Source organism: Chelonoidis abingdonii, chromosome 3 (assembly GCF_003597395.2).
Source record: "Chelonoidis abingdonii isolate Lonesome George chromosome 3, CheloAbing_2.0, whole genome shotgun sequence".
In the NCBI taxonomy this organism is placed as follows: Eukaryota; Metazoa; Chordata; order Testudines; family Testudinidae; genus Chelonoidis; species Chelonoidis abingdonii.
Genome location: NC_133771.1, coordinates 11,961,673 through 11,988,223, shown reverse-complemented (window position 1 = coordinate 11,988,223; position 26,551 = coordinate 11,961,673). Strand labels below are relative to the sequence as shown.

The following is a 26,551-nucleotide window of genomic DNA, read 5'->3' as shown; positions in this document are numbered from 1 at the left end:
AGGGGCTGGAAAATGGGTTTAAATTATGCAGGCTTCATTTTATTCTTTCCACAGCCAACTACACCATTAAAGGAGAAAATCTCATTCCCTGTGTCAGAGCTGGACCAATGTCCATCACTGCCTGGAGCTCCCACTGACTTCAGTGAAAGTTGTGGATGTCCATTGCCTCTGAAAATCAGGCCATAAGTGGTTTGAACCTGAAACTTACAGCTCAGATCCCTTCCTTGTGGTCTTAAACAGTGCAGCCATCTCCCAGTCTCCAGGACCTCACAGCTCTTTGCTTTGTTCTGGCTGAGGATAAGAGAGACTTTCTGTCACTTTAACAGAAAATGCCCCTAGACGGAAATAAGAAAGCACTAAAAATCACTCCTTCCTACTACCTGGCTATCATAGCTGTGTCAACTAGTAGGGACGTGCTCACAGGAGGGGAAACAAGGTCATGGCACATCACAGGATGGCTGCTGTTAAATTAGCCTCATGCAGCACCAGCCAGTGGAACATAGTGAAGTAGCTCATGTGGGAAGCCTATTCACTCCTTTTGTGGCTTGAATGTTCAGAGAGTCTGACCTCTTTGTAGTGTTAGTCAGTATCTGTGTGACTGGATGAGCTAGTGGCCCCAATCAGGATCTGTGTCCCAGGGTGTTAGGTGCTGTACAGACACATTCTAAATCCCTGCTCCAAAGAGCTTAAAATCTGAATAGATAAGAGAAACAAAGGAGGCATTATTATCCCCATATTACAGGTACAGTACTGAGGCACAGGAAGATTGGCTCAGGGCACAAAGGGTAGAGGCAGGAACTGACTCCAGCTGTCCGGAGTCCCAAGCTGTTGCCTTAACCACAGGACCATTTTTCCTCCTTTCTGCTTTACTGCAGTCATTAAATGGTTTCTCCGAACTGTCCCACTCCTCCCAGAATACCTGATAGGAATGTGTTGAGAGCATGGGGCAAGAAGGGATTAACTGACTCACCACCAGGTGGACTCAGGTTCCAACTGTGCTGCAGCTTTCCTATATGGCCGGGGGCAAGGCATTTAGGCCCAGCTCCTCAAAGGTATTTGGGCCTCTCATTTTCATTGACTTGAATGGAGGTAGGAGTCTGAATACATTTGAGAATCCGGGCCTTCATCTCTGTGTCTCAGTTTCCCCATCTGTACAATGGGGATAATCGCACTACCCTGCCTCCTAGGGGCATGGTGAGGATAAATCCATTCGAGATTGTGAGGCGCTCAGATAGCACCGTGAGGAGGATAAGTACATGAGCGTGATAGCATAGGCTCAGCAGCCGGTTGTGCGTCTCTTTAATCTCCTCTCTTTCAGAACCGGTTGGCCTTGAATGTATCATTTTATTTTCCAAGCTCATCAGACTCCTTTTTTATCTCCTGACGGCTGGTTTTCTTCTCTCTCTCCCACTTGAGGGCCAGGGTTGCGTCTTTCCCTGCCCGACCTCCATTTGAAGAACTCCTTGTCCCACCGCCCGCTCGCATGCTACAGCGTGGCCTTTGTTGTACTTTTCTGATAAAGCAAGGCAGCAGGAAAATAATCCCCCTTGCTGACTGATCCACACCTTCGCTGTCTGTCGCTTCAAGGATTTGGGGACAAGGAGTGCTTTCTTCACAATAATCTTCTTTGAAGGTCTCTCCACTCCCTTGTTATTGCATCTTTTTGAAGGAGATAAAAGTGGTGTGTAGAGGAGGGGAACAAACCTCAGTGTGAAATGCAAAGCGCACAGTTAAAATTCACCGGAGTCTGATCCCTGCTTTCTTTGAAGCCAATGGGAGTTTTGCAAGTGTCTGTAATAGGAACAGAACCAGGCCCGGTTCAGGAAATGTTAAGTTGCAGGGGTCCAGCAGTCACTTACCCTGTGGCAGATTATGATGTACATTTGCAACATAAACAACAGCTGTGTACGAGATAATGCAGCAAACCCATTGTTCCTGTGGCTGACAACACTCTCCTGAGTATCTCAAAGAAGTAGTCAATGTGTATCCGTATCACCGCAGTAAAATGGCAATTGGAACTGCTCAGTGGTGTGTCATAGAGTCTGTAGTGCTGACAGTGCATGGAGAGTCTCCTGTGGCTCCTGTGATTTGACAGCAGGAAGAGTTGAGTGTTTTCAGAAAAGAAAGACGTCTCACAGGGGAGAGAAGAGCAGTTGGAGGAGGAGAATAAAGGAAGAGGGGGACGGAGTGGGAGGCAGATGGTAATGGAAGGAGGAGAGACCAAAGCCCTTTTATGCCCATTTAATGCTACCTTTAATTGTCCCAGGCCTAAATATCATGGTGATGGGTGCCTTTGAAATGTGTGAGGAAGATGGACAGATGGATAGCTTCTGCTGCTGCCTTGATGTTGTGAAAAAAGCCATGGTGTGCAGTTCAGTTCAGACCCATGGCCTTTCAAGGAATTAAAGGACAATGGTATATGAAAGATATAGGAGCCAGCTTCTTTTTTAAAAGTCAACTTGCCATTCCCCTCCCCCCGAATGTTTTATTTATGGTACAAAATCATACGTAGCAGAAAATCCTTCCTTTCCATCACCATGTTTGATCTTTTGCTGAAACACAGGCCAGGGTGGGTTTTACAGCGAGAAGGACACTAGGCAATAAATAAAGATACTTCAAGTGCAGCTTAGTAAGAAGCATTTCTAAGTGTCTCTGTGTTTTATTATTTATTAGCACTATTAGATCAGTGGCATGGGGATTCTTAGGTTTTGCGGGTGGATCATTAAGGTGACCGTGTGTCCTTGAAGAGCAGCAATTTCCCAATTGTCAGGGCCTGTCCTGATGTCCCTGTTGTATTTTGTCCAGGTTTTCTAACTCTTTGCAGCCCAGCCACCTGCAGGAGCCATTAGCCGACTGCTATGGTGACACTGACAACAGGCAGGCTGAGGGCCTGTGAACCCAGAACCTTCCCAGGCAGAGCGGCTGCATGTTGTCACTTGGCCCTCCCAACCCTCACATGTTTTCCCCACCAGCTTCTGCCCCCTCCACATGAGTTCCCGAGACAGCCTGACCCCTCACGCAGTGTGTGTGTGGGACGATGGAAGGCTGTTGCCCTAAATAACAAACCCCTCCTGGGTGCAGCCCCTGGGCCATACCCACATCGCAGCTGTTGCTGTTTTTCCTACTGAAGACCTGGTCACTCCTGCATAGATGCTGTTTGGACACGAAGAGAGTGTGTGAAATGGGGAGAGGTTATGAGATGGCCCTCAGTATGGCCAGCCCCAAATGTTCAAAAATCATGAGTGGGGCCCTACCAAATTCACGGTCCACTTTGGTCAATTTCATGGTCATAAGATTTTAAAAATCATAAATTTCATGACTTCAGCTATTTAAATCTGAAATTTCACGGTGGTGTAATTATAGGGATCCTGACCCAAAATGAAGTTGTGTGTGAGCGGGAGGGGTCACAAGGTTATGGTAGGGGGAGGTTGCGGTCTTGTGTGCACTTTTACCCTGTACTATGCAGACTTCTCTGGGGAGATCAATGTTTCTCAAATTGGGGGTCCTGACCCAAAAGGGAATTACAAGGTTATTTCAGGGGGGCATCACAGTATTGCCACCCTTACTTCTGCGCTGCTTTCAGAGCTGGACAGCTGGAGAGTGGCAGCTGCTGACCAGGAGCCCAGCTCTGAAGGCAGAATTGCCGCCAGCAGCAGCGCAGAAGCAAGGATGGCATGGTATGGTATTGCCATGCTTACTTCTGTGCTGCTGCTGGCAGGGCTCTGCCTTCAGAGCTGGGCACCTGGTCAACAGCTGCCACTCTCTGGCCGCCCAGCTCTGAAGGCAGCACAGAAGTAAGGGTGGAGGGGGTTGGTTGGACAATCCCAGTACCAAAAGGGGAAGGGTTGATGAGAAGCCAGGACCCTAAGATTGATGTTCCCCAGAGACAATGGGAAGAGGCCAAAACTCCAGGTCAGCCTGATTGACGGGGTGGGCAGGCTAATGAGGGAGTCAGGAGGCCAGGAGACCCCTCCTGTGTGGGCTGGAGCTGCCTGCCTGGGCCAGAATGGTGCCGGGCTAAGGAGAGAGCAGGAGCCCGGGCTGAGCTGGTGAGCAGAGTCTCACCAGCCAGAGCCAGAACCAGAAGGGCCAGAGAAGCAGCCCAGAGCTGTGCTGGGAGCAGAGCTGAAGCAACCAGATCCAGAGAAGCCGCCCAGAGAGCTGTGCTAGAAGTGGAGAAGCAGCAGTGGTGGGGCTGGAGCAGTCTGGAGCCAAGTGCAATGAGCAGCTGGGAAGAGCGAAGTGGGTCCCTGGGCAGTGGGCCCCATGCAGGGGGACACCCCCAGCTAAGAGGTCTTGCAGGCCAGACCTGGAGGGGATCATAACCCCAACTGGGGAACGATGCTGGGAAGAAGAGATCTCCCACCTAGAGCCTGAAGGCATGTGGCCACTACCTGAGCAAGTGTTTGACCTGCAGCATCCCTGCAGCACAGCCAGGGCCTTGGAAGGAGGCCTGGCACGTCTGATGAACAGACTGAACTTCCCTGACATTCTAGAGACAGCTGTTTGTGATGTCCCCATGTCACAGAGGGGGGTGATGTGTTTGCCTTTAAACTGTCCCATTTTTTCTTTTTAAATTGGTTGCTGTTTAATAAATTGTATTTGCTTGAACTATATGTAATGATCAGTGAGCCAGGTAAGCATCCAGAGTAGAGAGAGTATCCTGGAATGGGGATACCCTAGCCTCTGTCCTACATGACCACAACAAGAGTGGAGGGGTTAGCCCCTCAGGAATCCTGGGCCCAGCCTTACTGGGGTTATGAGGACTCTCCCACACAGGAGACTGGAAGGGGAGTCCTTGAGGTCAGGCAGGCCTCTGGGAGGACTCAGATCTGTTTGCTAGCCCAGGCCACCAGGGTAGTGTATAAGCCAGGAAAGTGTCTCACAATAGCGGGACCATTCCCTCCTCTGCCCCCCCTGATTACACCTGAATGGCATGACCTTCCCTCCAGCCAGCAGGTGGAGGGGACCTGGTGCACACTCCCAGGGGGGCAGGGGACTGGCCAGCCCAGGGTGTGTGACCTGCTCCCCCTGCCCCAGCCCAGCAAGTGGAAGGGGCCCTAGGGCACAGGCGGGGGGGCAGGGGACTGGCCAGCCCAGGCTGTGTGTCCCCCCTGCCAGCCCAAAAGGTAGAGGGGCCCTGGTGCACACTTCCAGTGGGGCAGGGGACTGGCCAGCCCAGAGTGTGTGACCCACCCCCAACCCCAACCCAACAGGTGGAAGAGACCCTAGCGCACAGGGAGGGGGGCAGGGGACTGGTCAGTCCAGGGTATGTGACCCTCACCCCCAAGCCTAGCAGGTGGAAGGGGCTCTAGCGCACAGGGAGGGGGGCAGGGGACTGGCCAGCCCAGGGTGTGACCCCCCCCAGCCCAGCAGGTGGAAGGGGCCCTAGCGCACAGGTGGGGGAGCGGGGGGCACAGGACTGGCTAGGCCAGGGTGTGTATGACCCCCCCCCCGCCCCAGCCCAGCAGGTGGAGGGGACCTGGTGCACACTCAGTGGGGCAGGGGACTGGGGAGCCCAGAGTGTGTGTGACCCCCCAGCCCAGCCCAGCAGTGGAAGGGGCCCTAGCGCAGGGGACTGGTGCTGCGAGTCCTGCCCAGGCCCCGTGCTGGCTGCGCTGCACCCTGGCACCTGGGGGGGCGCTGCCAGGTCGCACTTGGCAGCGCTCTCTGGGCAAAGCCCCGCGGGAAACACTCGCACTATCCCCGGACTCCGCGCAGAGGCAGCTGCACGCAGCGCGCATGCCCAGAGGCGGAGCATCCCTCGCGCCCGCGCTCCTAGCGACCGCTGGAATGTTTACGGTTTGCCAGGGTGACGGCGTTGCCTGGCGCCGGAGCAGGCTGGGGACCGGAGCCGCCGCGCCAGCACCCGCTGGCCATGAGCGCCCATCCCGTCCGGGGCTGCCCCTGCTCCGGGCAGCGCCTTCAGCGACCCCACGTGAGGACCGAGCGCGGGCCGCGCCCCTGGCAGTGCCCGCGGGATCCGGTCTCCCTCCACCACCACCGACCGAACCCCCCCGGGACCCGGTCTCCCTCCCACCACCACCGGACCGAACCCCCCTCGGGACCGGTCTCCCTCTCCCCCACCGACCGGAACCCTCCCGCCCCGGACCGAGCCCCCCTGGGACCCGATTCCCCTCCCCCGTGACCCGATCTCCCTCACACAACCACCGGACCGAACCCCCTCCCCCCGGGACCCGCTCTCCCTCCCCTCCATCGGACGGACACCCCCTGGGACCCGGTTCCTCCCCTCCCGGATCGAGGCCCCCGGCACCAGGTCCCACCCCCCGACCATTCCCCTAGTACCTGATTCTCTCCCCCCCGTCCCCCCATGGCCGATTCCCTGGAAACCCCACCCCATCCCACCAGGATCCAATCCCTCCCTGTAACCGGATACCCCCCTGGTACCTGCCAATTCCCTCCCCCTCCTGAGTCTGGGACTGGATCCCTTCCCAAACCAATACCCTCAGGACCCCATACCTCCAACTCAAGACCTGGTACCCCCAGCTGATACCCCCAATCCCGGGACCCAATTCCACCCCCAGCCCCCTGGGACAGAAACTCTCCCAGGACCGGATACCTCCCCTCAGCCTCCGGCCCTTGTACCTAGTCCCCCCCTGAGACCTGATACCAGTGGACTGATACCCCTGACCCTGAGACCCAGTTGCCTCCCCCAGATCTGATATCCACGGACTGACATGCATGACCCTAGAACTCAATCTTCCCCTCCCCCCACACCCCATACCCCTCAAGCAGGGGGACCAGATGTCCCGATTTTATAAGGACAGTCCTGATTTGGGGATCTTTCTCTTATATAGGCTCCTATTGCCCCCTACCCAATTTTTCACATTTGCTGGCTGGTCACCCCGATCTCAAGACACTGCCAGACGGATATCCCCGGGACCTGATCCCCATGTCTTCCCACTAGCCCTCCCTGGACCCAATCCACCTGATCCCAGGACCAGATCTACCCCCTTCCCCCCATGGGACCCAATGTCCCCAGACTGATACCCCTGGCATCAGGACCGGCGCCAGGGTTTCTCGGCCCTAGGCACACGGCCATTTCGCTGCCCCCCCGCGTTGATCCTGTGGCTCTGGTGGAGCTGCCACAGGCATTCCTGCAGAGGGTCCGTTTGTCCGTGGCTCCTGTGGAGCTGCCACGGGAGCAGCCGACCGTCCGCAGGCATGACTGCGGCAGCTCCACCGGAGCCGCAGACCAACGGATCTTCCGCAGGCATGCCTGCAGCAGGTCAACTGGAGCCGCCTGCCGCCCCCCCCAGCAAAATGCTGCCCCCTCAATAATCCTGGCGCCCTAGGTGATTGCCTAGGCTGCCTAAATGGTAGCGCCGGCCCTGCCTGGCATGTCTAATGTTTCCTGACACCTAGGATCTCCACCCCTCCAAGATGACTCCCCTGTACAGGATCCCCCCTCCCCTGGACCCAGTGCCCAGGACCTAATTCCCTCAACTCTAGGAACCCGATACCCCCAAAACTGACCCAAGTTCCCCTGCAAAACCACTCTCCCACTTCCTGGGACAGGATCCCTTCTGGGATCAAATAACCTGAGAACAGGGAACCTTGTGGCCTCCCATGGAAATCAGTACCCAATGACAACTGATACCCCATGCCAGGGATCCCTGTGCCTTCCCAATACTCTTGGAACCAATAGTCCCATGTGCTCCTCTGACCCCCATGGGTCCTCACACTCTCCTTGATAGGGATGGGACCCCCTATGAGAATCTGATATCCCCAGGATAGGTACCTCTGTGCCCCATGGGGCATGATAGCTCTTTACCCTCCTGATAGCCCCATGGGACCTGATACACCATGATAGTGACTCTATGCATTCTGGTACCTCTGTGGGAACCCAGTGTCCCCCATTGGGCTGTAGTGTTCCCCAGATACCCTTCCAACTGCACTCTAACACACTGGTTGAATATCTGCCCCCCAGACCCCTGATAGAGCCTGCTGTCCCTGAAGGGATCTGATTCTCCTCTGGGCAAAGACCCCATGCTCTCTTGATACCCCAGTGGTACCTATGATAACCCCATTACTGCTGATTGGATACCCCCATCTTCCTTTTGAAACTCAATGTCCTACAATGAGACCTAATTTCCCCAATTGTCCTTGATGGGATCCGAGGACCCATTAACCACTCCTCTGCTTTTTTCACATTTGCATGGATTATGATTTTCATGGAACATGGGGCTCAGCTCAGCATGCAGTTGTTGGCCAGTTGCATTCTGAAGTACACAGTCAATGAGTCTGACAAGCCACTGAGAGGTCAGCTGTTCAGGGAAGAGCTGTCCCTCCTTGCCCCCACACCAATCAGACACAGTTAAAAGGGCTTTGTCCCAGCTCTTCACCCTTTAAATATTTTTTTTTCACCATTGTTTATAGCCCTTTGAAAGTTTGAACCTCAAATCTAGTTCCTTGTCCAAATGTTTCTTTCCTCTAGCCTGTAGAAATCCTGCTTGCCATACAAGTGAGTAGTTTCATTGACATCAGCAGGACAACTGGTGTAATTCACAGTGACTTCTAGATCTGAAGGCCAGAAAGGCCCACTGTGGCCATCTAGCCTCCCCTCCTCAATAGGACATGCCAGAGAACTTTGCTGAATTAATTTTTTTTTGAACTGGAGCATATCTTTTAGCAAAAACATTCACCGCGAGCAGGAATTGGCTAGTCAGCTTATTATTAAAGAGTTGCTCAGAAGCGCTGAGCTGGTGGCAGCAATTTGCACTAGGAAGACAAAAAATGGTTGAGGGGGAGAATGGGCTTCAAACCAGCAAACAGAGGAACTGCACTGAAGTCAATGGTGTTCCTTCAGATATGTGCTGGCATAGCTGAGACCAGAAGCTTACATTTAGAGCTGTCTCTTTACCTTCACATCAGTCATTTGCTAGGAAAGTCCTGATCTGGAAGCCAGACTCATTTGATTGGTCCTGTTAACATCACTGGGAGTCCTTATGAGCCCGATCTGTAAAGGCAGTTAGGGGGCTAAAGACGCAGATAAGCACTTTTAAAAATTCCATTAGGTGCCTAGGTGACTGCCTAAGTGCCTTTAAGGGCTGCAGGATTGAGCTCAAATATACTGTTTCCCACTTTAATAGATAAGCATCCTGGTTTTGTCTCAGCTGTCTTTCCCACAAACACCTCCACTTCGCCCTTGCATTTATTTACCACCAAGAAATGGTTATTCTGCAGCAAGTATAATATTTTTGCAACTTTCCATTAACTTCCCTTAAATAAACCCTCTTACTTCACTGCTGCTCTGTGCTGAGCAGTGCCGGCAGAGGCCACTGTATTTGAGTTTAAAACAAAATGGACAAGTACTTGGAATACCATTGGTGCTTTGGGATTAGAAACAGGATTAGCGATTTAACCATTGGGTGGTTTGTTCACATGCTCAAGGCTGAACTGATTGCAAATTTGGGGCTTGGAAGGAGTTTTCTTTCCACCTGTGCTGGTTCCCACCTCCTTCTATGGCACGGAATGAGAACGGCTCAACAGTGTGGCAGAGGTTCTATCCTGCTAAAAATAAATTGGGATTCTCTTTTAGATCGGCATGAGGTTTTGGAGCAGGAGGATCTATCGACACTGATCTCTTGATTTCCAAACCAGTGCCTGCTCTCCAAAACTCCAGTCCTCTCTGCAACCTCCTTTGGCTGAGTGGGACCAGGAAAGGTTAAAGTAATCATTGTTGCAAGAAATTACAGTAAAATGCGCTGCTGCTTTTCAAGATATTTGACACCTTGAGCTGCTTTTTAGTGAAAGAATTTGCTTTGTGTATCAAGATCTAGCTGGTGCCAGATTGCATTTAATGGTTGAATTGCTTCCCTTAGAAATCGGCTTTCCATCGCTCCCAGACACTGGGCTATAGGAATGGCTTTGCCTATTCACGGCTACCAACGGTGGGGATAGGCAGGGAGCGACTCTATGTGAACCAGCTCTCCCAGGCTGAATTAGATGAACTGTCCAACAAGAGACCCACACTGACCTACGGGCAAGCCAAGCAGGCCCCACCTTCTGACTTCATTCCAGCACACGTTGCTTTTGACAAAAAGGTATGAGAGCCTTAGTTCAGAAGTATCAGAGGGGGAACCGTGTTAGTCTGGATCTGTAAAAGCAGCAAAGAATCCTGTGGCACCTTATAGACTAACAGACGTTTTGGAGCATGAGCTTTCGTGGGTGAATACCCACTTCGTCAGATGCATGTAGTGGAAATTTCCAGGAGCAGGTATATATATGCAGGCAAGCTAGAGATAATGAGGTTAGCTCAGTCGGGGGGATGAGGCCGTCGAGCAGTTGAGGGTGTGAAAAAAAAAGGGTAGGAGAAATGGTGTTGTGTTGTGAAGCCATCAAGTCTTTGTTAATCCTGAGTATGGTGTCTAATTTGCAGATGACTGAAAGTCACATTTTCTCTGTGAAGTCTGGTCCATGAATTTTTTTGTGCAGGTGACCCACCCTTAGGTTGCTATAGTGTGGCCAGGAGTTGAGTGTTCTCTAAGGTTTTTGGTATATTGCATTCCTAGTATTCTGTTTGTGTCCATTATCTTTCCCCAGTAGCGGTCAGTTTGGAACTAGAACTTCTCAATAACGTCAAAAATTTCCAAAGGGGAAGGACCCCCCAAAAAGGAAAAGGGTGCAAGGCCAGGCTTGCCAAGGTTTTAACAAAAAAAAACGGCCCAGGAAGAAAGAAGTCCGATGAATAGGGAGTAGTGGAGTTGGCTCGGCAGTATAGTTACAGGGTGGGTTGGCGAGTGCAGTGGAAACTTAGAGAGCCATAAGAGTGATGAGTATGGCTGATCTAGGCTTTTAGGTCTTGTGGGGATGGGGGGGGTGTCGTGGTGGGTCAGTGAGATCGGGGTGGCAGAGTTGGGTGAAACAGGGCAAATCGAGGTATTGTTGCATGGATTACGGTTCTGACGTATAGAAGCTCTATGGCACTCGTAAGCGTGTGCAGTTAAGCTGGAATATGTTTCAGCTTGGAAGGTTGCTTATGTGGGCCGAGATTGGCTGCACCAGAGCCCTGTAGAAAAGTGATGGGATCGTTTGGTCCAGAATGGCGTTGTGAATCCTACGAATGTGCATTAGAGGGGTTATTAGGCTGCGGGACTGATGTGTATGGCCAGTGGAGTCCGTTGGTTTCTTTCTTGGATTGATCTTGCTCGTAGTAGGGGCTTCTGAGGGTCTTACTCATTCGTTCTGGCTTCTGAGTTGATCTGTTTCCTTATTTCCTGTCCAGGTGATCTTTAGTTTGAGAACACTTACAACTCACTGGAGACACTATAGCGGAACTTAAGGTAGATGTCATCCATGCACCGCAAAACAGACTTCCGAGGACCAGGACTTCGTGAAGAGAACCTGCTTGCTTCAGAATTCATCACGACAATTTGAACAACATCAGCCACTCGGATTAAACAAAAGACGTGAAATGGATTGCACCTACAAAACCAGTTTTCTCCCTTGGTTTTTCATCGACCGATCGGGCAATATGCTGACGGCTCATCCTTCCAACTGATTGAGCTAACAGCTCATGTAGGCTCGAGACTTGATGCCACTAATACTTACCTGACCCCCTAGTAAGTTCGCTAAGCATCTGACAATGTGTGGAGTATTCACTCACGAAAGCTCATGCTCCAAAACGTGTGTTAGTCTATAAGATGCCACAGGATTCTTTGCTGCTCTTAGTTCGGAAGCATTGCTAGCCAAACCCAGGGCGGTGAGCTGTGAATGTCAAGGTCTGGGAAACAGACAGTATAGAATGTATTTTCTAGATATCGTAGTCCTTAGTCATAGACGACTGACATCTGGGTTGAAAGAGACTTTCTTTGCTTGCGAAGAGGATTACAGTAAGTAAACATTAGAAAGCTTTTCCCATGAGCTATGCAAGGACATTTCCAGTAGTTTAAAGAGAACTCGGATGAACTCCAGATGCTATACTTTATAACCATCTCCCTGTAAGTCCCATCCTCTCATGTTCTCCTTGCAAAATTATGCTGGAGCTGCAACAGAGCCAAGCTCCTAAAGGGCCCATGCAAAGGGGGCACCTCCTGTTTGTCGAGCTGTCATCTGGGAGTTTATACCGTGCTCATCACCACAGCGTCTGTGTGCCTGTACTGCCCCATATAGACTTCCTGCATTAGTCGTCATCAGCGTATCTGCTTTGGGCCAGATTGTGTCCTTAAGGCACTTGCTGCACCACCCCTTGCAGAGGCTGGGAGGGATCATGCCCCACAAGTTGCAATCCCACTCAGAGTGCAAGGGGGAATGCGTAGGCTGTGCCAGCTTTTAGAGTGGCACTGTCTGCTCTCCACAGCATGCCTGGCCAGCTCTGTGGGCTGGTATGGAGAAGCAGGCAGGTCCATGGCCCTAGCTACTCCACACCCCTTGCAGTCTGGGGTCTTATGGAGGAAACATTCCTTGTGCTTCGCCCAAGCACAGGAACTGTGATTGTGGCTGTGCTTGGGTGACCAAGACAGGGCAGTCGCCTTATACCCTGACCCTCTCTTGCCACCACCTCCCCACGCACAGTCTGGCTCTTGGTGTCAGCCTGCAGGGTAAATGCAACTGCAGGAGTGCGAGGCAGAGTCTCAAATCCAGTAGAGCACAGGAAACCTCGTCAGTAGTGGAGCCAGAGAATGTGAGAATGGCTTCCCCTGTTGGGAGCTTGGCAGCCAAATTGACTCTGAGGGGCTGAGCATATTAGAGAAGCTCATGTATATCAGTAAGCTCCACCAATGGGAACTGGAGAGCAACTTGCTAGACAGGGCCCCTGGCTGTAAAGGGCTTGGAGATCTTTTAGGGAGGCAGGTGTTTATTCAAGCCACTTACACTCGGTCCCTGGGTGCCTCGGACAAGGGAAAATTTACAAAATATTAGGCTCTAGAAAAACCACCAGCAATGAAAGCTCTTGCAGTCAGTCTGTGGTCAGAGTCCGGAGCCCTCGATGGCATGATAAGTACTAATCCCAGTGACCCATGTTGTCAAAGCAGAGGGCAAATGTTAACAAGACCTTTGATTAATGCCGTCACTCATGTCAGTTCCTTCTCTCTTTCTGGGGTCCTTCCCCACATTGCAGGTGTTGAAGTTTGATGCCTATTTCCAGGAAGATGTTCCTATATCCACAGAAGAGCATTTCCGGATCCGCCAAGTGGGTATTTATTATTACTTGGAGGATGACAGCATGTCTGTCATGGAGCCCATCGTGGAGAACTCGGGTATTCCTCAGGGCAAGCTCATCAAACGCCAGCGGATTCCCAAGAATGACCGCGGGGACCATTACCACTGGAAAGACCTGAATCGGGGCATGAACATCACCATCTATGGCAAGACTTTCCGCATAGTCGACTGTGACCCGTTCACACAGGTGCATCAGGGATGCAGGGAACTAGCCTAATAAGAGAATCCTAGGAGTTAGCAATGGGCAAAGCTCACTAGAATCCCTGCTCTGTTCCCAGCACACACGAGTAAGATCAGGGATTCTCCGCCTCTTCCATACTGGGGCCCCACCCCACATAAGACCATGGGACAGGTCTGGTGATCACTCGTGACCCCCTGACACCCATTTCTGACACTCCAACCCTGCAGGGTTGTGACAATACATTGAGAACCTCTGATGTAGACTGATCTCTTTTATAGAGCTGGTGCAAGCTGGAACTGAATGACCATTGAAGTCAGTGGAGTTATGCCTTTTTACACCAACTGTAGATCTGATATTACTCTAGGGTCATTCAGTGGCTTATGTGAAATGAGTTGATGATGCCATCCAGTTCCCATTTCAAAGCATCTGCATCTCAAACCTGCCACTACATGTAGCATAACTTGGCATTCTGAAGGCCAGAACTACTCAGTCATGCAGCTCGACCCTTCCTTCTAAGCCCTGGTGGTGATCTCTCCAACTCAGGGGTCAGTTCCCTGGTGGGGAAGCTTGTGCTGCTGCTTCCCAAGCTGCATGTGTTCTGGGCCAAATATTGGTGAGGTAGGTAGGCGAGCAGGCTTTCCAGAGCTGGCACCTTCCAGGGCATCGCAAATTAAACCAAAAAAGAGAGACTTGCCCTCTCAATTTGTAATAGAAACATAAAAAGGGACAAGACCTAAAGTCCTTCAGTCTTTACTCTGGCAAATCTCCCAGGAGTGAAGCCAATGGGAGGTTTGCCAGAGTCCTACCTGAGGCAGGACTTCAAGATCTGGCTTGCGGTGAGGTCTGCAAGGTCCGTGGAAACAAAGAGGAAACTGACAGTTACACATCTTTATTAGTTATGAATGATGATATGATCACAATGATCCCTTCTGACCTTAAAGTCGAGGAGTCTAAGATTATTGTACAGCACCTAGCATATTGGGATTGGGGCCTCTAGGTGCAACTGCAAACAGTGAGCTTACAGACCCCTGCTGATACCCTCCCAAACCCAGCCCAGAACTTTCCTTGCCTCCTGACCCTAAGAGCCCATCGCAGCATTAATGGCCCAGAGACTTTCCCTAGGTATTTCTGGAGAGCCAAGGAATTGAACTGAACCCTCCTGAGAAAATGATTTTCGACCCATACACGGAGCTCCGAAAGATGCCCATGCGCATGTACGTCACACCGTCAAGCTTCGACCAGCTCAAACAGTTTCTGACCTTTGACAGGCAGGTGAGAGGGGTGCAGGTGCCTTTCCTTGGGCTGGGTTGTTCCCTGTGTATGTCTGTGATTCAGAGTGGTACTTATATGTGACTCTTGTGGGTGTCCGTGAGCAGGTGCCTCCCCCAGGCAGCTCTGCAAACACAGTCCATACATTGTGCAGAGGCCAAACACATCCTACTTCTCTGGGGATCTGGCTTTGTCAATAAAGAAATCAATAAAAAGAGAATTTGAAGTTCAGCTCTTACCTTCTCCCCAGGCTTGGCTGCTTCTAGAGCTCCTCCTTCAGAACAGCTCAGCCCACACTGTAGATTCTCCTCTCTCTTTCTTGCTCCAGAAAGCCTTATGTCCAGGTAGGGTAACCAGCCACTTGCCCGAGTGCATCAGGGCCAGTGACTGTTTGGCATCTAAAGACTCCTGATTTCACATCTGCCGTCATGAAAGGCACATTATAACTCAGCTCTGCAGCTAGCTGCTACCCCAGTGGGTAATGATGTTGCATTGCAAACATCCATTGCTGTGTGATTATTTTGACCTCTGGGGTAAAAAAACCACAGCCCCACCCAAGAGTAGCTATGGTGTTTAGGCAGCCTGATGGTTGAGAGCAAGATGCCTGCCACCCATTGGATCAGCTCGTGCATCTCATGGTGGCAGTGCTAGGCCATTTTTCCCCAATATTTCCTTTGATCACTTTCTTTCTCCTCCTGTCCCCTGAACTACCCTGAATAATTCTTGTCCCTCGGTGGTGTTTCAGATGTTTGTAGATGGGTCTTCTCTCCCCTCAGCTGCTGCCTAGCCCAACTAGTTTTGTTTGGTTCTCTTAGTCAAAACCCTCCTGCTGCTGAATCATTTCTGCTTCTTTTCTCTGAACTGCCTCCCTCAATGACTTGCTGACCGGAGCCCAGAAACGAGTGCAGGATTTCAAGGCCAGTCTCACCAGTGCTTGACATAGTCAGACTGGTACCTCTGTGCTCAGGGCATGATCCTTCCGCATACACAGCCCCCAAATTGCATCAGCCTAATCCAGCCAGGGCATGTTTTAGTTTCATGGCCCTTGCTTGGCTCTCCAACACCTGCAGGTCCTTCGTTTCTATGCCATGTGGGATGACACCGAGAACATGTTTGGTGAGAACCGGCCTTTCCTCATCCATTATTACCTGGCTGACGACACGGTGGAGGTTCGAGAACTCCACGAACGCAACGATGGCAGAGACCCTTTCCCAGTGCTGATCAGACGCCAGCGCTTGCCCAAAAGCTTTGTGGACAAGATGAGTAAGAGTCTGTTCCTGGGGGTTTTACTTGTTTTCTGTTAGCAGGGGGAGAGAGTGAGTGTGTGTGTGTGTTTACATGAGCATAGATGGGTGGACATGTGCAGGGCCTGAGTATCTCATATTATAAATATAGTGTCTATGTAATTAATCCCAGGAACCTTTCTTGAGTTTACAATTTCTTTCCAACAGAAACAATCAATTGATTTTAAAAAACATTTAACCTTTTGCTGCCGATTTGCCAAAGCACGTGCGACGTCTCCAGCATTCCACCACTGGCCCATTGAAGCTGTTTATACATGTCACGTTCAGACAGGCTTTTCTCATCTCTTGCTTTGTATGCAGTAATAAAGACTACGTCTAGCTCACTGAGCTGCCTTTTTTACCCCTGATCTTCCCCAGAAACCTTCCCCCGCTGCGTGCTGGAGATCTCCAATCAGGAGGTGCTGGAGTGGTACACGGTCAAAGATTTTGCAGTTGGCAAGCCCATCACCCTCCTGGGTCGCAGCTTCTTCATCTATGATTGTGATGAGTTCACAAGACAGTTCTATCACGAGAAGTTTGGCATCACTGACTTCCAGCTGGTGGATGTAAAGAAGAAGGCACCAGAGGAAGTGCCACAGGTACTGGGAGAAAATTCACGGGGGGTGGGGAAGAAACCCATCAGCCTGTACAGGGCAAAGACGCTTAGGACTCCTAAATGCCATTATCATAAGCCTTTTAGAATTACTTTCTCCTAATGTTGTGTTGCTCAAGAGGTCAGATTAAGGGGAAGCCAGAGGGAAAGACTAGTGTGTGTCAGCCAGGGCAGTAGGACTGTGAGTCTTAACCTATATAGCAGTGAAGTACTAGATAGCTATCTTCTTCCAGGGTTAATTCCACTGCTGAATGACACAGCAGCTGGAAGGCAAAACACATCTACTAATGCTCTGGAACGCACCTTGTGCCTTTTCCACAGTGTTGAGTGGACTTGTGGAATTTGCTTTGAGTACTGAGATTTAAAAACCAATAAACTTCATTAGACGTTGATATGAATAAGTCGCCAGAGGTCCTTATTCAGAGCCAAATTCTGCAGCCCTGACTCACAGAGCAGCAATTATTCATGTGTGCCCATTGCTGGAGGTTTCTCAGAACAGGTTGGATAAATGCTTGTCAGGGATGGTCTAGGTTTCCTTGGTCCTGCCTCGGTGCTGGGGTTTGGACTTGAGGTCCCCTCCAGCCCTACATTTCTATGGGAATGGAGTCCTACTACCTTCTTGACTAAAACTGACCAAACAGCTCAGGCTTTTGGCCAAGGAGAATACATCCGGTTAAAAAGTACAGGGGCTATCACCCCTCGTGCTAAAGGGGGTTGGGTGAGCAGCTGGGCTAAGGAGACATTTGCAGCTCCTGTACAGTGTAGACCTGCACACAAGTAGGCACATTATTGCAGAAGGGGCTCATGTCTTTCACTGGAAGTCCGGTACTGGCCCGTCGTGGGGAGAGGATACAGGAGTAGATGGACATTGATCTGTTCCATTATGGCAATTCCAGAGCGGCTAGTACTTTCATTGGGATGCCATTCCAGCAGCGGGGAGAGGCTTAACGTCACAGCTCATGTAGGAAACATCTGCGTAGCTTGGTTACCTCCAAATTGCAGGGTGATCAGGTTGAGTTGGTGAGTCAGTTAGTTTGGCCATGTTCTCCGTTCTCGGGGCGGCTGCCATATTACAGAGCTGTTGTGCTCTGAAATGGGATTATAGGTAACATTTGCCAAAATGCCTAATGCCCAGATCCTCAAAGATAGTTAGTCTCCTAACTCCCATTGGGCCTAAGTGATTTAGGAGCTTAAGTCACAGAATCTGTATTGTCAACGGAATGGGTTAGTTGGCTTCAATCAGTTAGAGCTGTGCAACCCCCTTGAAGATTATAGGGTTGCTTGGAAAGGAAAGAATCCAGCTTGAGCCTCAAGCTTCAGGCTGTATTTGCAGGGTTTGGAACTAGGAAAACAAACATCTTTTGGCTGGAGCACATTTGATCTGGAGTCAGAGACAATAAACCTGAAACCGTGCAATGCCCTCACCTCCCTGCCATTGCAGGGGCTTCTGGGGATTGCTGCACCTCTCTTGCAGGCTGGTATACTTTGATCTAATGCTGGTTGTTGGCTTGGGGAAGGAGTGGCTGGCGGGGGGGGTCGAGTGGTGATAGGAGGTCAAACTGGATGACCTGCTGGTCCCTCTGGCCTTAAACTCAGACTTGTTCTTCCAGAGCCTCTTTTCAGAGTATGTAAAACATAGGACCAACTGCTGTAACTGAAGTCGTGGAAGGCTGGCTGATTTACAGCAGCTGAGGCCCTGGCTCATGCTGCCTGACTGTACAGTCCAGGGTATCATGGCACAGCTTTGGGGAAAACAGCACTGCCCGTGGGGAAGGTATTCAGTGCTGGCGCAATTCTCGCTGCAGAGAACGGCTGCCCGGAGCCGCTTCCTGACCAGTGTCTTTTTGTTAGTTGTAACCACATGTGTCTCTCGCCTCTTCTGTGTGCAGATCATTCCTCCCTACAATGGTTATGGCTTCCTGGAAGACTCCCTGCAGAACTGCTTCTCTCTACTGCCGCAGCCCCCCAGGAAAAACTTTATTAAGATGCTAGAGAATGACCACAAGGTGCTGCGCTATCAGGTTGCACTGGTGAGAGCTTGGTCCATTAGTAAGCGCTACCTGGTTACACTCTCCAAATCAGAAGGGTTGTGGGAAGTGGTGTGTTCTTGGTTAGCTGCCTCCAAGTGCTATCCTATGTTAATGTTACAAGAAAGAGCTCTAGCAGCCACCAGAGAACAGCCGTCTGCTTGAGGATGGGCACGTGTTGCAGCATGGCCTTTAGGACAAGCAGTAATACAGTAAGGCAAAATAAAAGCGGGGTCAGACAGTACTACATGGGCCTCCACCACTCCCCCATTGAAGTCAATGGAAAGACTCCCCTTGACTTCAGTAGGTGTTGGATCAATGCTCAGATGAGCAGTATTGCTGCTTGAACCTGACTTTCATGCATCCTCGCCCCCCACCTCCATGCCACGTTACATCATCTTCCAGTAACACCTGCCAGCACCTGTGCATACTGCCCCCTCCTCCCTGGGGCTAATCCCAGCTTCAGAAGCCAGCTATGGTTCGTTACATCAGGACTGTCCAGCGGTTTGCAGGCTTGGAAGCTGGCGAAGGAGCCCAGCTGAGAGCTGTGCTCTTCACACAGAAGCAGCTTTTGGGTTGCCCTGTGCATGGCCTCTGCGCTGTAGCAGTAGTTCCTATGCTACCCGTGGGTCAGCTGATGTCTGCCCCTCCCAGAGTCTAAGGGGGATGCCATGGCTGTTCTCTCTCATTGTTGTATTTGTTCCTGAAGGCCATAGTTTAGTGCTCAGATCAAAGCTAATTTTAATCTAAGCACATAAATCCAGTGGCATGCTCAGAGGGTTTCGTCTTGTGGTTAGGAGCTGGGATTTGTCCAGACCTCATGGAGGTACAGATTTTAATTCTACAGCTAATCCTTCTTTGTGTGATGAATCACTTCATACAGGATACGCCTTGCTCCTGGAGTGCTGAGCATGTAGATGTAATGAGTGGACCAGATTCTGCCACAGTTAGGCATGCGGAGCAGTACCTTGAGCTGGGAGTAGTCCAACGAGTCTCTGATATCCCAGCGTTGAATGTAGTCTATGGTTTTATTACAGTGCAGCAGGCTGGTTACTCCTCTTGCCTACTTTAGGCAGGGACTCGAACCAAGTGCTGTAGGTGTTTAGACAGGTGTAAAAATGAAAGCTCCAGGTTTGGTCCTTGGCTGCTTGGGGGTGTATAGGAGTAATCTGTGAGTATGCAGCTAGCCTTGAATGTCCAAATACATGTTTCCTGACCACACAACCCACTCCGGTCCTTCCCTTCTCTAGGAATCGCCAAACCCCGAGGAGAGAAAGCGCCGGTTCATCCTCTCCTATTTCCTCTCCACTGACATGATCAGCATCTATGAGCCACCTGTCCGCAATTCAGGCATCATTGGAGGCAAATACTTAGGAAAAACCAAAGTCCCCAAGCCAGGCTCCACTACAGATAACCCCGTTTACTACGAGCCAGCAGACCTCACCATCGGTGCCACGGTTGAAGGTAGATCTGGAACTGGCTTGATGGAGCCATTAGAGCATCTATTCTTTAGAGCAGGCTCATTGTTTTAAATGAGTTTTCTGATGCACTACAGGGGAAGATCAATCGAAGTTATACGACTTCAGCTATGTGAATAACGTAGCTGATGTCAACATACTTAGATCGACTTACCGCGGGGTCCACACTACGCGATGTTGATGGGAGACGCTCTCTCATCGACTCTCCTTGCGCTTCTTGTTCAGGTGGAGTACAGGAGTCGATGGGAGAGTGATCGGTGGTCGATTTAGCGCAGGGGTAGGCAACCTATGGCACACATGCCAAAGGCAGCACGCAAGCTGATTTTCAATGGCACTCACACTGCCCGGGTCCTGGCCACTGGTCTGGGGGGCTCTGCATTTTAATTTAATTTTAAATTAAGCTTCATGAACATTTTAAAAACCTGGTTTACTTTACATGCAACAATAGTTTAGTTATATATTATAGACTTAAAGAAAGCAGGGCTGGCTCCAGGCACCAGGACAGCAAGCAGCTGCTTGGGGCAGCCAATGGTGAGGGGCAGCATGTCCGGGTCTTTGGTGGCAGGTCCCTCACTCCCTCTCGGAGCAAAGGACCCGCTGCCGAAGGCTCTAGCGGCGGTGGTAGAGCTGCAGATCGCAATCGCGGTTTGTTGGAGTTTTTTTTGCTGCTTGGGGTGGCAAAAACCCTGGAGCCGGCCCTGATAGAAAGAGACCTTCTAAAAATGTTAAAATGTATCACTGGCACGCGAAACCTTAAATTAGAGTGAATAAATGAAGACTCAGCACACCTCTTCTGAAAGGTTGCTGACCCCTGATTTAGCGAGTCTTCACTAGACCTGCTAAATCAACTGCTGATGCATTGATTGCCACGTGGCGATCCCCCGGTAAGTGTAGACAAGCCCTTCCTTTTTGCACAGATATTGCATGCAACATCCTCTGCCTACAAACTGTTAGTTCTGGATCAAGTGTAAAATGCAGCAGCTTGTGGGAAAATGATGTAATTCTGTTCATTTAGCTGGTTCTCTCAAATATAGAGAGAGCACTATGTTTTCCTTAGTATATGTGTAGCTGGTGCTCTGGGGTATGCCAGCATTCTAAGTGTTAACGCTGGAGCACTGAGCTAGATGAAATCCAGTAGCCTGGGTCATCAGTTCATCCATGGAGGAAAATAACCCTGATCCTGAAGCACATTAGAAAATAGTGTTAAATGTATAAATCCTCTGGGCCCAATCCTGAGGCCTTTACTCAGTGGCTCCTGACATAGGCCATGGAATTCATGGAGAACTTTTCCTACACCAAGACAACAAAAAACTGCATGAACTGCTCTGATCTGGCTCTGACATTGCAAGTTCCTCAGGGCAGGGACCTTGTCTTCTCCTGTGTCAGTAACATGACTTGCCCACACGCGGGAGTAACACTTGGTTTGCTGTCGCTTGCCCAGTGTTTGGCCACAGGTTTATCATCAGCGATGCTGACGAGTACGTCTTGAATTACATGGAAAGTAATGCCGAGAGTTTCCCTGCAACAACGCTGCAGTCTCTGCGAGATCACTTTGCCCCTCGCCGAACGGCAGTGCAGGCAGCTGAGAGGTAGGTTTCAATGGCAAGCACCCAAGAGGCAGTGAGAGCTGGGGTTAATAAGTCATTCAGCTTTTAGCTGGTCAGATGGCTATTATTTATTTGCAGTAGCTCTCCTAGTGCTGTGCATTCTAGTGCAACGTTGCGTAGAACGTCATTAACCAATGGCACCATGCTCTAGCCTGTTACTCTGGGCACTGCTGGCTAATGACTGATCAGCTGATTGTTCCACTCTGGAAACCCCTTCTTGGACACAGGGAGAAGGAATTCAGAGTATGCAAGGTACCACTAAGGCTGCTTACATAAGAACTGCTGAGCTGGGGCTGCCACAGCCCAGGAGTCTGAAATCTCCTTAGGGAGCATTGGCTCCAACTTGAGGCCCGTAGCAAAGATTTCTCTTCAGCACTGCGTAGGAGCAGTTAAGTAGTTCTCCTTCTGTGGAGGATGGCAGCGCTCGGTAATGGTGGCTGCTCACAGTACCAGACTCTTGTTGCACTCTGGCTAAGAGAAGCCTAACAGAGTTCTCTTACCATTGCTGTTAGGTCATTTGGGCCATTCCTTGGCCTGTGAAGGATGGGACCCTACCCTATTGCCTAGGGTCCAGCCTTATTTTATATGACCTCCCTTCTTCTCTCTCTGGGGCTAGGGCTTATATCCCATCCCTTGGGAGACCATGCCACAATGCCAAGCTGTTGTGGGCTCCAGCCACTGATTTTTATGGCAGTGCATAGAGGCTCCAGCTGAGAATGGGGCCACTTGGCACTGTATGAACACACAAAAGGAGACAGTCCCTGCTCCAAGGAGCTTACGCTCTAGCTAGACAAGACAGACAAAAGGAGAGAAGAGAAACAGAGGCACAGGGGGAAGGGGCAGAGCTGGGCTGAGGCCTCTTGGCCCCTGCCTTCCAGCCCAATGTCCTGTGCACCGAGCAGGTGACCTTGTTATTCAAAGGAGCGTGTCTTTGGAAGCCTACTACAGGCAGTCCTCAACTTTATGACATTGGAGTTGCAACAAATGGCACTTAACAGTTATAAATTGTCATTGTGTTTCGACTTTATGATGCCTTCTTTTGACTTTACAAGGCTCGATCCAACATTAATTTTCCCTAGGAACAGAGTTATGATGTTTTTGACTTAAGTCAAGATGTTCAGGAACCAATTGTGTCATAAGTTTGAGGACTGTCTGTATATATTCAGGAAGAACAGCTGGCCACTCCAGGAACACAACTGGCCACAAGAGATTTTAGTTGGTGGAACACAAGAGAGAAGGACTTTGCTCATATGTGTCAAGCATGACTTCTGCATGCAGTCATTTCCTTCCTTCATTCTTCCACAGTCAGTCAGCAGCGGGGACAGGCAGGCAGGAACTGGAGGAGCTAGTGAGGCAGGTTCAGGAGCAGCTGAAGCACCATAACTACTTGAGTAACAGCAGCATGCGGGAGGCGTTCCTTCACCATGACAAGGATGGCTCCGGATTCCTCAACAAAGCCGAGTTCTTTGCCCTCTGCAACCGCTTCAACCTGCCAGTCAGCGACGCCCTGGTTAACAAGGTCAGGAGGCAGCATGGTCAGCTTGTGTGGAGTTTGGCTTTTAGCCGAAACATTGACCTGGGAGCCACATAACATTGCACATAACACTGTCCTCTCTCACTTGCCTCGGCTCTTCCAAAGGAGCTTCCCTCTCCATTTACAGAAGGCAGCCAAGCCAAGCCCAATTGCTGGCAGTGCCCATCCCCAGGCAATGCCATGAACTAGACTGTGTGCTATCCCCCCTCCTCCGGGAGCATCTCTGCTCAGGGCCCCAGAGGCAGAGGAGACCCACACAGACAGTCTGGTACTGGGACTAGCAAGAGGTGAGAGAAATTCCTTCAAACCCTGAGGTGAAAACCACTTCACCTCAGTACATTAAACAGAAGTGGGGCGGGGGCGGGGGAAAGAGGGGAGGAATCCAATCCCATATAGGTCCCAAGATAGCACTGGAAGCCAAGTATTTAGCCTTCCTCTACGGGTATGTTGTCATGGGCACCACAGTCATTCTTCCTGCAGGGCAGCTTCTGATCACCGATTGCCTTTGCATACCGCATCCCAGCTGAATTGCCAAGAAGGTACAGTAAGCCGAAGCCTGCGTGGCATCTCCACCATCTCCCCCTCAGGCCTCCACTAAGGCTGGATAACTTTATGGGCTTAGCTAATATGGGTCAATGGCAATACAGCTACAGGGCCATGAGCAAAAGCCAGCAGAGATCACAGGCTGCCTTGCAGGAAACAGGACCGAGAACCATGTGTGTGAGGGAAGAAAGCAAAGGCAGTTGAACACAAATGTTAACTTGGGTTTCCTCAGCATAAGCTGCTGTGTCTGTTAGAGATACAAGTGCAGAAAACTTCTCCAGCTGAAGAAATGTATAAAACCTGGGGACTATGTCCCCTGTTTTCTTAATAAAATTAGCAAAAATTAGATTGGATGGTAGCCAAGGGATCAAACAGATTTAAAACAATGCATTCGAGCAAGACTTGTTTCTTTGGTATTTTAGTAAAGGCAATAAGGTTATTTCATCACCAGGGCCCTGCTGTGCTAGATTCTGCGGGAGATTCTTCCAGCTACACCCAAAATAATGGGAGAAAGGAGGGACTGTTATCCCCATTCTAAAACATGGGGGAACTGAGATTCAGAGCAGATTCAATAACGTGCCCCAGGTCACCCTGGCCAAGGCCAGGAATTGAACCCAGCTTTGAGTCCCAAGCCAGGGCCTTAGCCTCAGGACCGCCCCTCCAGGCTAGCTGTGTAATACATAAGGTGCCTAGAGCCTGTGTCTAGATACCAGAGCTGCAGGCACCAAGCAGCAGCTAACGCTTACCTCCAAACCAGAAATAATTAACCAAGTATGTATCCATCACACAAGTGACCGTGCAAACAAGGTGACAGAGGGTGAATAAATCTTTCAAAGGAGTTATGATGATCCCATGGTGTTACAGAGGAGACACTAGCTACCCCATTAAAAACTCTACCCACCCCCTAAAAGCCCCCAGGGATGGTAATGCAGCCAGTGGCAGTTCATATATACTGTTCCCTCCGCTGCGTTTAGGCAGGGACTGGGAGCTGCTGCCACAGGGAAATGGTTCCTTAGGAGCTGTGTCAGTGGGACCTTCTGTGTCTGGACAGCAGAGGCAAGGGGCACCCATGTGGGTCCCTCTCTGTTCCTGTGGATCCCCCGAGGTCTGTAGGTGAAGGGCGGGGAACATTTGGCTTCTTCGTGCTAGAATGAGGAGAAAGCTGGGTTGAAATTACATGGGGTAGGTTACTCCTAAGCGAATGGGGCTATTTATTATAAGGGAAAGTTTTCCTCTCTTATAGGTGGGTTACTCCCTACAGGGAAGATTGGGGCCCTTTGCCCTGGCCCCCAGAACTGCTCACTGGAGTTATTGTTTAGAGAAACGTGATTGTATTTCTCCCCTCTCCTCACACTGCTGTTTCTTTTCCAGCTAATCAGCCTGTGTTCGCATGGGGAGAACCAGATCAGTTACCATGACTTCATCAGAGCATTCTCCTGCTGAGCTGCCCCTGGAAGAGGGGAGACAACCTAGCCGAGACTGTCCCAGCTGAAATGACACATATTCAAAAGTTGTACCTCTAGACTCCCCCCGTCACTTCACTGAGTGCTGCTCAGCCCTTCGGCACCAGGTCACCTCATCTCTGCCCCACTTACCTTCCTGCCTCACTGAGCTCAATGTCCCAAATGCGGGGCCTGCAAGCAGAGTCTGTAGGAAAAGCTTCATTTGTATTAAAGAAATGACTCCACATTGTTCCAGGTTGTCTCTTCCTGGGCTCTGAGGGGAGACAGGGTGGACTGGATGGATTGAGAGCTCCAGGCCTTTCATACAGACTGCCCGAGGAGGACTAACAATCTCCCGAAAAGCAAAAAGCAACTGGGTACCATTTCAATTTATGATGTTGCTGCAGAAGGGGCCTAAAGGCCCCAGCCATGGAGCAGGACCCCATTGTGCAAGATGCTATGGTATCCGAACCCAGGCAGCCATGTCTGCTGCGAAATGGCAGATACGTGTGTCTGCTGTAAATCCACCCACCAAGTAGCCTGAATAGCTGAAGATTAAAGCAAAAGATCAAATAAATAGCATTCTGCTGGCTTAAAACAGAACTCAATACTGCACTCTCGTACGGTTCATGACAGCAATTCCCGTAGAGGCAGGCTTCTGACAACAGCCCTGCTGGGCTAGATTCTGCAGGAGACTCTTTCTCCCATTACTTCAGGTATGGCAGGAAGGAGGGATTTTAACACATGGGGGAACTGAGATTCAGAGCAGATTAAGTAACATGCCTCAGGTTATGGAGAATGGATTTAGATACATATTCTCTCCCTCCCCCCAGACACACACAGGATGTTCCCTCACTTTATTTGCCCTACTACAAATGCTGGTTCCATGCAGAAGTGATGCTGTTTCCCTACAGTGAAGAGAGGGACACGGTCAGGGTGCATTTATAGCACTCTAACCCTGTTGAAAGAGTCTGGTCGCTCCCTCTTACATGAAGAAAGCTGCTACAGACCCACCCAATTCCATTGTGCCCTAGGTCAGCCAGCCAACTATACCAGTAAGGAGCAACTAGGATAGAGATGGTGCAGGTCTCCACCGTTAGGTGCCTCTTCTGAGCAAAATGCTTATTTTATCCATCCCTTTTTGGGGTGGGGGTTCCCATTTCCTCTCAGATACTTGAGAATTCCAACACACAACCACACACGGGACTCAGCTGCACACCAGCTCCCACTCTCTAGGTTAGGCTCTCGCCTTCTGGGGCTATCCGTGTCATTCTTTATTCAGAACATCGATAAGGCCACCACTGGGCCATCTCTGCTCCTCCTCAGCTTCCAGAACCTGCTTCCAGCCCTCACCAGTAGGTCCAGAGCTGCAGCCCGATCCCCAGCCTG

The 26,551-nt window shown here is 50.6% G+C and overlaps 1 protein-coding gene across 1 annotated transcript; it reads left to right on the top strand.

The window, feature by feature from the left end:
* The first annotated feature begins 5,878 nt into the window (after positions 1–5,878).
* Positions 5,879–25,842, top strand: EFHC1 (EF-hand domain containing 1). Its single transcript, XM_032796701.2, is given in 13 exon segments — positions 5,879–5,907; positions 5,909–5,938; position 7,036; positions 9,846–10,067; positions 13,085–13,372; positions 14,489–14,638; positions 15,706–15,898; positions 16,297–16,517; positions 18,421–18,561; positions 19,809–20,022; positions 21,478–21,625; positions 22,949–23,162; positions 25,092–25,842. Coding segments are annotated over 13 exon segments (1,923 nt in total). The 3' UTR covers positions 25,164–25,842.
* Positions 25,843–26,551: the final 709 nt, after the last annotated feature.